This window comes from Ahaetulla prasina, chromosome 3 (genome assembly GCF_028640845.1).
Source record: "Ahaetulla prasina isolate Xishuangbanna chromosome 3, ASM2864084v1, whole genome shotgun sequence".
In the NCBI taxonomy this organism is placed as follows: Eukaryota; Metazoa; Chordata; class Lepidosauria; order Squamata; family Colubridae; genus Ahaetulla; species Ahaetulla prasina.
Window position 1 is genome coordinate 111,445,740 of NC_080541.1, and position 12,766 is coordinate 111,458,505.

At 41.3% G+C, this 12,766-nt stretch overlaps 1 protein-coding gene across 2 annotated transcripts in view; it reads right to left on the reverse strand.

Moving 5' to 3' along the window:
* Positions 1–12,766, reverse strand: part of DIAPH1 (diaphanous related formin 1) — a 281,001-nt gene that overhangs the window by 102,091 nt on the left and 166,144 nt on the right. For both annotated transcript variants that reach the window (XM_058174593.1, XM_058174595.1), the window contains exons 21-22: positions 2,739–2,978; positions 2,517–2,646 (exon numbers count right to left, since the gene is read on the reverse strand). In XM_058174593.1, coding sequence (XP_058030576.1) covers positions 2,517–2,646; positions 2,739–2,978 — 370 coding nt within the window. The remainder of the gene's footprint in view (positions 1–2,516; positions 2,647–2,738; positions 2,979–12,766) is intronic.

The window sequence follows — 12,766 nt, forward strand, 5'->3', positions numbered from 1 at the left end:
AACTCCTGTGCCCCTCGCCCCTTCCACCACCCGGACCGTATAGCGCCTGCTCCTGCACCATGCTGGCGGCCCGCCCACTTTTGCCCCTGCACTCAGACACTGCGTTTGTATAGCCCGTGCTAATGAGCGCTGGCCACAGCAGCACCAGTGCCAACATCACCGCCCCGGGGCTTCCTTGGCAGGGCAGCCACTGGCAGCAGACAGGCCTCCATGCACAGTGGGTGGAAGTTGGCATGTGCATTTCCAGTGGGGGCGGGGCGGCAGCTGTATGGTGGGGCAGTCACGGTGGACTACAACGGCAGGCCTGGCACATCCTGCAGCTGGGTGCGGGTCTCTTGGCAGGGATGGCTGAGGCACTGCAGGTGTTGCTGCTGCTGCTTCTGCCTGCAGAGGTCCCGGCAGGCCCCCTTGTAGCCAAGCTAAGCCGCAGGGAGGAGCATTGGCCATGGCTGGGCCAGCTGAGCTGTGACTGTTGGGGCTGCCCTCGGGGCGGCTGCCTGGTGTCTCGCTGCCGGGCACCTGGAAAGAGTAAGCGGGGCCTGTGGGAGGACGGGAGGGCAGGCAAGGGTCCCACAAGGATCCCTTCCCCAGGAAGAGTCTGGCCTGGTTGCCATCCAGTCCGGTGACTCTCAAGGCAGAGGGGTTTCCTGGGCTTGCTGGCGGGCACTCTGGTCAATCAGCGCACAGGTGGGGGGACCACTGGGCAATCAGAGCAGTAAGGAGGGGGGGGGGGGGGAGGGGAGGCCTCCGGCGACCATCACCATAGAGCAGGAAGCGCAATCCCAGAGCAGCCGCTGCCCTGGCTGGGGTTTGGAAGTCTCAAAGGCGGAGTTTGGGGGACAGAAAGAAAGACTTCTGCTGCTTCTGCTGCTTTCCTTGCATGCAGCCAAAAGCAGAAGCAGCAGAAATCTTTCTTTCTCTCCCTCAAACTCTGCCTCTGCGACTTCCAAACCCCAGCCAGGGCAGCAGCCACTCTGGGGGGTTGCTTCCCACTATGGTGATGGCTGGAGCTGGAGCCTACAGGGGGAGCTGGCCCAGGCCATGGCTTCCGCACGGGTGGTGGGCGCCGGTGGCATTGGCTACGAGCTCCTCAAGGACCTGGTGCTCACCAGCTTCGCCCACATTGATGTAGTGAGGTCTGGGAGGCGCGCAATCGGGGGGGGGGGGAAGACAAGCACTCATGCAGCTTGGCACCTTTGGCCCGCTCGCATTCTACACACACACACCACGAGAGGAGGGGCTTGATGGCGGCACATGGAGGGAGCCTCTCTCTGCCAGACTCCCCGCTGTGAGTGTGCAGGCCACCCGGGGCCTCCTGCATCCCTAAAATAATAAGACCCCTTGATAATAAGGCTAAGCCCTTATTTCGGGGTTCAAAAGAAAATAAGACCCTGTCTAATTTTTGGGGAAACATGGTAACAAAATAAAATTCAATGGTGAGAAAAACAAAGTTTTACACTTAGGCAAGAAAAACTAAATGCACAGGTATAGAATAGGTGGTACCAATAGCAATAACTGCGAGAGAGATCTAGAACTAGAGGACAACCACTTAAATATTAGCCAGCAGTGTGCTGAAGTCACTCAAAAAGCCAAAGTAGTCCTAGGCTTCATTAACAAAGAAATAGTGTCATGATCACAAGACGTGATAAAGCAGCTTTATACTGCTTTGGTAAGACCAGTCCCTTTCTGGTCACCGTGATGTAAAAAAGATGTTGCGACTCCAGAATGAGTGCAGTGAGGAGCAACAAAAATGATTAGGGGGCTGGAGGCTAAAACATCTGAAGAACAGTTCCAGGAATTGGATATGTCTAGTCTAATGAAAAGGATTAAGGATGATATGATAGCAGTGTTCTAGGGATTGCCACAAAGAAGAAGGGGATCATCTATTCTCCAAAGTACCTGGACAAGAAGCAATGAATGGAAACTAATCAAGGAGAGGACCAACTGTAACTAATGAGAAATTTCCTGACAGTGAGAACAGTTAACCAATGGAACAGCTTGCTTCCAGAAGTTGTGGGTGCTCCATCAGTGGAAATTTTTAAGTAGAGATTGGACAGCCATTTGTCTGAAATGGTATAGAGTCTCCTACTTAAGCAGGAGGTTGGACTAGAAGACCTGCAAGGTCCCTTCCAACTCTGTTATTGTCAATTTAATTTGGCAAAAAATTTTTCAAATGTTTATGAGAAACTAAGGAACAAACAAGAATTGGGAAGAGTTGAAAATACTTTGATTCATCATAGAATAGAATAGAATAGAATAGAATAGAATTTTATTGGCCAAGTGTGATTGGACACACAAGGAATTTGTCTTGGTGCATATGCTCTCAGTGTACATAAAAGAAAAGATACGTTCATCAAGGTACAACATTTACAACACAATTGATGATCAATATCATTAAGGGCATGTGACAGAGTTTCAAATAGTATTCTGAACAGTATTCCAAACAAAATATCTATATGGTGACCACAAAGAAAAGGTGTTGGTTACAATCTTAAAACACATACACATACACATACCTTGACAAGCTTTTTCCACATGGATGAGTTCATCGGGAAAATTCAGGATATCTGGATATTGTAGTTCACATGTTTCCGCCAAAAAATGAAGTAAGGTCATCTTCTGATCAGTTGACTTTGTGTCACGAAGCTAGACGATATGAACAAGACTACTGGTGAACAATGCACAAGCAGATTTTATTATTTTTTTATTCCTCCCCAGGATTTTCTCCTCATATTTACCTTGCAAACAAAACTAATGTTGAATCCAAAGGCCCCAGCATTCATGGAGCCAGAATTCATGTAGTTGCCCACAAGGAGGATAATGGAGAGAAGACTACCAAAGTTCTCACTATTGCGAAGTTCCTCACAGGCTGCTGTAACAGCAACAATATCTGGCTTTATGTTTTCTACCTGTTCATTAAACTGTAGCTTGAAAAGTATAGCACTGAGTCTTGGTAGCAGATGGGAAACTGAACTAATCTGTGAAGAAAAAGAGACATTGTCACACAAAGAGAAAGGAATGAGGATATTAGTTTAAGGGAAGGAACACAGGAGATCTAAGCAAGAGAAGACCCGCATAAGTATAATTTACCAAAGATGAAGTCATTGATTACAACATAGCAACATGAAGTTGAAAAACATTCCCAAGAAATATTAGATGGCTTAAAGGAATTTGCAAATCCTGGAGGTACAAAAATGACTAGATAGCAGCAAAATCTAGAGAAAACTTTTTTTGCCATCTAGTCATTTGTCCTGATTTTGCCACTGAGATCTAACAGCTCTTGTAAAACCTATATATAGAAACAAATACATGGCTTTTCCCAGTTGTAATTACAAGAGAACAGAATGGGCAAGAATGGGAAGCATCAATTTGTTGTTATATTTGGAAAGAGAGTGTAGAAGATAGGCAAAAACACTCTATTCTTTCCTTTCCCAAATACACAGCAAGTAAAAGTCTAAAAATCTAATCTGAGAAAATTTGCAGTATTTACTCAATGAATTTGATATAAAATAATATGTTGAATATTAGGAAAAAATAGCATATGGATAATTGGAAAGACCTTGACTGAGTTCAACAATGATGATAGTGCTCTCTTCTCAGATGAAATCTTATTGTGTTTTATACTGGCCTAGAGTATGGGAAAAGGAATAAGAGGAATTGAACTCTTACCAGATATAAACAAAAATGTACATTAGGGAAATATTGTGGGACATAGATGATAATTGCTATAAAAAATAAAAGATCTGCGAGTAGGCTGGTCTTTCAAATCACTCCAGTGAAAGACAGAATGGGAGATCATCCACAACTGCTCTGAATGGCAGCTCATGAGAAGATAATAAAACTTTCATGAAGCACAAGGAGCCAACAGAGACATCTTTGATCTTCAGTAAAATCTTTGCTCTTTGCTCTAAAAGCCTTTCATAAGGATAGTAAACCATCCAAACCCACTTTCTAATCACATTCAGAAATATTCAATTTAACCACTTTATTGATAGTAGAGATCTTCAAAATTGCAAGCTTAAGTTGACATCTGGGTTGTTTTACCTTTTTTGAATTTAAGAAATTTTGAACAAGAAAGTTTTAAATGGTTTGGGAGAGATATCTTATTTTTGCTGTAAGATCTGAAAACCAAATCTATAATTAAATAACGTATTTATGGTAAACAACTGAAATGCAACTACAGGTAGTCCTTGACTCACAGCAGTTCATTTACTGACCATTCAAAGTTACAACAGCACTGAAAAAAGTGACTTTATAACCATTTTTCACACTTATGACCATTGCAGCATCTCTATAGTCAAGTGATTAAAATTTAGACACTTGGCAACCAACTCATATTTATGACAGTTGCAATGTCCTGGAGTCATGTGATCAGCTTTTGCAACTTTCTGACAAGCAGTCAATGGGGAAGCCAGTTTCGTTAACAAGTGTATCATTACACTTCCATTTTACAATGGGGAAAAACCTCTTCTGCATAAAAAAAACTCAGAAGCCATTGTTTTTCAGAGTTCTTTACTAGCATGAGGAAACTGGCACACGATGAGTGAAATTCCAAAACTGAACTTCCGGATTCTTTTCCCAGTTATACAAACCCCAAGAGTCCCACCCTCCTGACCCCTTTGATGGTCACATGGTCCCACGTTCTCCCAGTTCATTCGAATATCTTCTCGCCACTCTTCCTGCAGATGTGAACACCATCCGACCTTGACCGCTTGAAAAATGTTACCATACCCCTCAGCCCCCCTTCTTTCCCTCAGGGGAAAAATGTGGCAGCGTCTGGAACCCTAAAGTCTAGTATGGTTTCCAGGCCTGACACTTAACTTCAGTGATTCACTTAACAACTGTGGCAAGAAGGTTCTAAAATGGGGCAAAATTCACTTAACAAATGTCTCACTTAGCAACAGAAATTTTGGGTTTAATTGCAGTCGTAAGTCGAGGACTACTTGTAATCCCATAATTAATAACTGAGACTTGATGAAGGTTGCAAATGGACACTAGAGGGAACTAAAGGACCAGGCAGAAATGAGTTAAAATGGTTAAGCCGGCTGGCTATAAGTTTTTAAATCTTAAAACTGAAATATTAATAATAGAAAGGATACAGATTTCAATAGACAAACCTTTAGAAGATGATAAGAAAAACTAAACACGTTAATCTTGGACATTATAGTTTGAAGACATGGAAAACAAAATTGTTATTTCCAAAATGGAAATACAAAAGAGAAATTAAAAAAAAAAGGATCTGAACAGAAAAACAGAAAAAAACCCTGAAAAGAAAGGATCTGAAATTCTAGACAATGCTACTATGGGACATGCAGAAAGAAATTCTGGATGATACTTTTTTATGGGATTTACAAGTTGGCTGGTGAAAGCTCTGAAGTCTCCTTTCAAATGCCGAAAAAGGGATGAAAGGTCAAATCATAATGATTTAAAGGTCAAAACTGTTGATCAGGGATATTTCTGGTAATTCCTAATGGACTTTTTGCTAAACTAGGATTGAAAAGTTGATTTCTGGATTGTGTATCCATAAAAATGAGGCTCTGAGGAGAAGAGTTTTCTTATTTCTAACTTTAAAAAAGTGTGAAAATATATTAGCTTATGCTTGGTATGATAAAGGCCGGATGCCACTTCTTCCTAATTGCCTATGTTGCCTTTTCCTTTCTTTTTTTTCAACTATTTTGTCCTGCACCTTCTGGATTTTTTTTCTAGTTTAGTTTCTATTATTTTTTCTGCTTATTAAAAACTTCAATAAAATTATTAACAAAAAAGGAATATAAGAACTGAGCAATGTTCACACAAGACCTTCTGTTTTTACTTGGAAATTGCTTCCGGACTTTGTGCTTGAGGTTGAAAAAAATGAAACTTAAATTTTGGGTTTTATTGATTAGATAGATCTGTTGTTATAGAAATGGCTAGTTTATACTATTATGCAAAAATAAAAAGTTGAGATTCGATGTTATTTCTTATTCTATTGCACCAAAGGGAGTCAGAAGTCAATGCCTTTTTTCTTTTTCTCTTCTTCTCTACATTTTTCTCTTCCTTTTTCCCTCTCCTATTTTTCCTATTATTTTCTCTTGTATTTTTGTATTTTATATTATAAACTAATAATAAAAAGGATTGAGATGGTTAAAAAAAAGTAAAAAAAAAAAGAGAACAGAACAATGCCCACAAATAATACAAAAGGAAGAGAATTTGCACTTATAGCATTAGAAGTATCTACTGCTGATTCAGAGTCCTAAAATAAACTCAGCAAGATTATTGAGGAAATCAGGGTTAAAATAAGAGGTATAAATAAAAGAAACTAAGATGATGCTTCCAGAAACATGTCACATGTGATCCTTCTAGGAAATTCCTGACTTGTCTTGCTGATAACTTGCTTCTTCAAAGAGTGAAGCAACATTCAAGTCAGTGGTGGGTTGCTACCGGTTCGCCCGGATGGGGCAAATCAGTAGCAGCAGCAGTGGGAGGCTCCGCCCACCTGCCCGGATGCTTCTATGCATGCACAGAAGTGTAGCATGCGCACGCAGGAGCATGCACACAAGCAAACCGGTAGTGATGGGTTTTGAAACCTGCCCCGATGCAAGTGATCAGCTATCCTTAAATCAATGTTAACTAACCAAGATGACTTAATTAAGAAAATGGAAGGAGAATGTCGCCTTCGACAGGATCTGGGTTTAGCATATAAAATCATCCGTTGTAATGTCCTTCCTGTCAATGACTTTTTCAGTTTCAATAACAATATCACAAGAGCTACCAACAGATTTAAACTCAATGTCAACCGCTCCAGTTTAGATTGCAGAAAACACGATTTCTGTAACAGAATTGTATATGCTTGGAATGCATTACCTGACTCTGTGGTTTCTTCTCATAACCCCAAAGGCTTTACTCAAAAACTGTCCACGGTTGGCCTCACCACTTTCCTTAGGGGCGTGCATAAGAGCACAAACGTGCCTACCGTTCCTGTCCTATTGTTTCTTCCCCTATGTATATATATGTTTATAGTACCTCGTTTCTCCTCATATATACGTTCTTATATTATATAACCCTTTATGCAACGCTTGTATATATTGTTACGACAAATAAATAAATAAATAAATAAATAAATAAATAAATAAATAAATAAATAAATAAAATAAAATAAAATAAAATAAATAATGAATGCTGGCTGGAAGTGACCAGTGAATACTGGAGATATTGATTTGAAGGGAAATTAAATCCAGGTACCAAGAAAGTGGACTTTAATCCCTGGAGATAAATTATAAGTAGAATTTAAAGCTGGATAATAGTAGTAGAGTAGTAGAGATTCAGCAAAATACAATAAAACCACAACGGTAAACAATCTAGAGGAGAAGGAGGAGGAAGCAGAGGGTGCCAATATGGAAGCACAAAACACTTAAGTGAAAATCTAAAATAAAAATGGCATGAATAAAGAATAAAAATCAAGATAGGTTACTAAAGAAGAAACATAGGTAGTTTGCAATCAGACAAAATAAAATTCAGAATGATTTGAATAAGCAAAGCATGTAATAGATAATAAAATGCTTCCTCATAGTAGGTTTCAAATAAAAAATGATTTGTACATCAGCTTTCAAGGAATGGCAAAATGCTAATAGAAAACAGAGAACATTTGCCTTCATTTGTGAAAGAACATTTGTCTTACTTTTTTCCAATAAGCGGATATGTGTTCCTCAAGGCAGAATTAAGAGGCAGGATTAAAGCCTGACATTGATTAAAAAAAATTGTCAAGGAGTAATTATTCACTTTTAATAGAAATAGAAATAGAAATAGAATTTTTATTGGCCAAGTGTGATTGGACACACAAGGAATTTGTCTTGGTGCATATGCTCTCAGTGTACATAAAAGAAAAGATACGTTCATCAAGGTACAACATTTACAACACAATTGATGATCAATGTTTTAATCTAGGGCACTGAAAGAAGCTGCTTACAGACCAGCTTAATCTTTGTATATTATTTGAGAAATCCAGGATAACCGATGAAGTGCCAGATGAAGGCAAATATTATACCAATCTATATAGAGGTAAAAAGAGGATCTAAAGAAATCCACACGAGTCAGTCTGACATCAACAGCTGGGAGGTTTGTAGAGCAGGTCATGAAGTAATCTGTAACCATCTTTAAAAGAATATTGTGATCACTAGAAGTCAGGGTGGATTCTTCAAGAACAAGATTTACTAGACTAACCTTATCTTATATTTGACGAGCTGGATGTCATGACAATTAAGCAGAAATAGAGCTGATCTGAAAATTGTACTCAAAGAATGCTCATCAATGCTTCTTCCTCAAGATGGAGTACGTATCGAATGGGACACCACAAGATTCAGTCCTGGGATCTGCACTCTTCACCATTTTTATTGTAACAATTTGCACTTGGCACAAAATTGGATGGGATAGCTAACACCCTAAAAGATAGAAATAATACTGAAAGTAAATAAGGTAAAGGAATGCAATTTAAGAGAGAGGAATACAATATTAAACATATAGAAAAAATTCAAATGGACTATTGTGTGCATTATAGGTGGCTTGGAATTTGAGATTTAATACTTGTGAAAAGGTTCTTTGGTTATACAGTGAATTATGCAGCTGTATGATAATAGTTTCAAAACCAAAAATGCAATTTTTGGCTGCATCAATAGAAACTTAGTTTCTAAATCATTTCATTTTGCTCTTCAGTAGTCTATTTGTCAACCCTGAAGCTGGCCTAACTGTAGCCATTTTCTTTTCTGTAACTTTCCTCTAAGGTGGTTTCTCTTTGCATTACTTCAGGGCTGTCATAGCCTGGAGCTAAGGGACAGGGAGGGGTGTTGTAGTCAAAATAAAATTCTTTCCCCTGGGAATCAAGGGCGTTCATGCAGGTGTTTAAAAGGTGGAGACTGAAGTCACCTAGCAACTGGACTATATGCTGATTGGATCATGAGACTGGTGACTTTGGGGAGAAGTGACAAAGTTTTACTTTTAATTGGGTGTAAAATCGGTGGGAACTTAGAGGTGGTTTTCCACCAAGTTTGTGCCAATATGATATGTCCCAATAAATGTTCTTTGAGAAATATGCTTGCCTAGGAGTTCTCATTGTTGGGGATATTTACTTGGAACTTTGACATTAAACCAACTCTCCAAAATAAGGCTCCAAATTGGAGTTGCTGTCCAGAGTCCTGAGCTCTGGCCACTTACCCGGTCTACCCAGGTAGCGGAAAAGACTCAGGGAAGATGGAGAAAGAAACCAGAGAGACGACGAGTGCCGGTGAAGCCTGTGGGGAATGGAGAGCCTGCCATTCCCCTTGACACCCCAGTGAGCAGCAGCAGCTGCAACCAAAGTCAAGCACCAGCTGGGGACCAGGCCCAAGGTGGACATCAAATGGCTGGCTTCCGAGGAACTTTACCAGGTGGAGGAAGACCTGGAGTCCAAACTAGCTTCCCAGGGCCAAATAAGGGAGAGACCGGTCACATCCACGAGGGAAGCGAGAACGACGATCCTAGAATGGAGGTCGACAGAACCTCTGGATTTAAACAAGTCAGGAGAATGTAAATACCAGACTCACAGCCAAACCCTGGAGGGATTACTTGAAAGATTCGAAGACATGAATCTCGGCATCACTGGCCAGCCGTAGCGAACCGGCCATGTGATGACAGTCCTTGACCAGCTGACTTTTTACATTTCCCGTGCAGAGGGACCAGTCTACCCAAGGTGCAATGCCTCAAGCCCTGCAGTCAGTGCAACCCGGGATGCAGCCAGGTTGCCAGGGAGGGATCAGTCAACTCTTTGGATGACCTGAGCTATCAGCCCCACACTGCTGCCATTCCCTTGGTCGAGTCCCAGTTCTTACTGAAGCCCACCCAGGCACAGAAGACCAGCCAGGTCAACCCCCGCTGCCGCCGTCTGAGGAGGTGCCCTCTGGATGGGCCTATTACCCTGGACAAGGCTGGGTCCATGTCCAGGCATAGTGTATTCCAGCCCTGCCAGTGCCACCTCGGTCCAGAGGGGAGGCTCCACTGCACTTTCGAGTGGTGTTCAATGGGAGCCCAGATAAATTGGCTTTCTTTTTAAACTAAGCATGGGCTCACATTGACTGCTATGGAGACAACTACCAAGACAACTGAGAAATAGTTTCCATCCTCACTGACAACCTGGAAGCGATAGCGACTGAATGGGTGACCAAACTTCACAACAAGGAGGCTCCTGAGCTGGGGACTGTCAATGGCTTAATTGGCAAGACTTAATGACTTAATTAACAAGAATTAAGGAGCTGATTCAAGGATGTATCCCATGGGCAAGAAGCAAAGGCAGAAATCAATAAAATCAATTCCTATCCAAAGAATAAGTCCAGGAATTTTGGAGAATCACTGGGAAGCTGAGGCAGTGGCCTGAACTGTTGCTGGTCCATTACTTTAAAGAGGGCCTGGACAAAGAACTGCTCCAAATCTGCCTTTGCCGGGTAGTTCCAGATCGTACAACTTGTACCGGATGGCTGTAGCAATGGACCTTGAATTACGGTGACACCAAAAGGAGACCCTGGAGCAGAAACCTAAGAGGCAATTGGAACAGTTGATATAGCCCGTGCCAAGCAGAGGAGCCACTAAGAGGGACCTCCATGATGCCCATTAAATGCTTCCAGTGTGGACAACAGGGTCACCAAGCACCTGAGTGCTTGGTCCCAGCCCCAGTGCCACAAGCGAGAGGTCAAACCCTCGCAAAGCCAAATAGACTGCAGGGAAAAACCACAGAGAGGGGGAAATTCACCCGACAAGTCATTGAGGTCTCCCCTCCCCAAAAAGGGGAAGATGGAACTCCGACCCCTGAGGTCGCACCACTGACAAGCAGTGATAGCAGCGACGACAGTGAGGACAACCTGATGGTAAGTGAAGCCATCTCTTTTAAGTAAAAATAGTGGAGCCAGAGACAGGAGCCCAAGGGGAAGTGGAGACCATTATAGACATGGGCTGCACCCATTGCCAGGAAGTCCCTTCACAGTCGCTAAACTGGATAAAACCCCTAGCAAGCCCTATACGATTCAAACAGGTCGATGGGTCACTAATAACACTACTAACATGGGCTGCCTCTTGCCCTTATCCTCTCATCGTCCTGGGTGACCTCAACCTACCTCTTAATTGGATAACAAATGAATGTACAACTGAACCCATCCATACTACCCTGTACAATGCTGTTACAAATCTAGGTCTTGATCAACTAGTAACTAACAATACAAGACTCAACAACTGCCTTGACCTCATCTTCTGCAACAACGCAAACTCAATTTATGGACTACAAATAAAAGAACCCTTTTCCAACAGTGACCACAGCATGATAGACTTTTGTCTCAATATACGCCCTTAGAATAATCTCCATAATAATGGTATACCAAACTACAATTTCAAAAAACCAACTATGATCTTATAGACACTGACTTCTCATCTCTTGACTGGCAAATTCCATTCTCTAACTGTATCACAGGTGAAGACCACTAGAGTGTTTTCCTACTTAAAGTCAAGAGTCATTAAACTAAACGTACCACAAACCACCACCAAAATCAGGAAAAACAAATTTACCCATATCAATAAAAAAGCTCCAATCCAAAAAAAAAAAAATCCCTCTGGTGAAAAAACAAAACTGGCTATGTAGCCAACTTTAAAAACTGCTACAAAAATATATGTGACAAAATAAAAATTGAATGCACCAATTACCACATCAAACAAGAAGACCACCTTCTGCGCACAAAATCCCATCACACTTTCTATAATTTTGTAAACAACAAACTTAAAAACTCAAGATCCATCCCACCGCTAAAAGGATCTAACGGTAAAGAATGTAATGATGAAACAGTTAAAGCAAACCTCTTTAACACATTCTTCGGCTCAGTCTTTGTTAACAGTAATGGCTCACACCCAACATTCCCCAGTCGTACCAACAATGATTACAACGATCTAACACAAACAGAAGATAATGTTGAAAAGACCCTTCACAGACTGAAACCATCTCTAGCTATTGGACCTGATGGACTATGTGCATACTTCTTAAAAAAAGCTTTCCACTGTTATAGCAAAACCCCTAAGCATAATCTTTAAAAATCTTTCAGGACCAGCTCCTTTCCCAAACTATGGTCACTAGCCACGGTCATCCCTGTCTTCAAAAAAGGAGACCCCAGCCTAGTTGAAAATTACAGACCAATTTCTTTATGCTGTGTCACCTGCAAAGTAATAGAATCAATAATCAACCAATCCATCACCCTCCACCTAGAAACAAACAACCTAATCTCTAATAAACAATTTGGTTTCAGAAAAAAAATATCCTGTAATTTACAACTTCTTCACTGCAAAAACATATGGACTACAAATCTTGATCAGGGCAAAGAAATAGATGCAATTTACATAGACTTCTATAAAGCTTTTGACTCAGTGGTACATGACAAACTTCTTCTAAAACTAAAATCCTACGGCATCTCCGGACCCCTCCATAATCTCAACCAGCAAATGCTCTGTCTTACACATTGGAAAAAAGAATCAGAACACTAAATACAAGCTTGATGTAACTGTAGAACACCTTAGACACGTGTGGGAGTGATGTCTTTGTAGCCTATGTAGATTGCCATGCAACTGTACCACGAAGGCAATAAGCAGAGAACAAAGAGCAGCCACCTCATGGCGGAGAACAAAGAGCCACCTCATGGTAAAACTCCTCCCAAGAATCACAAGCTTTCTTCCAAAATCATAGGCTTGTGGATGTGCTTGCAGTCACGTGTTCACATGTTGAATATAT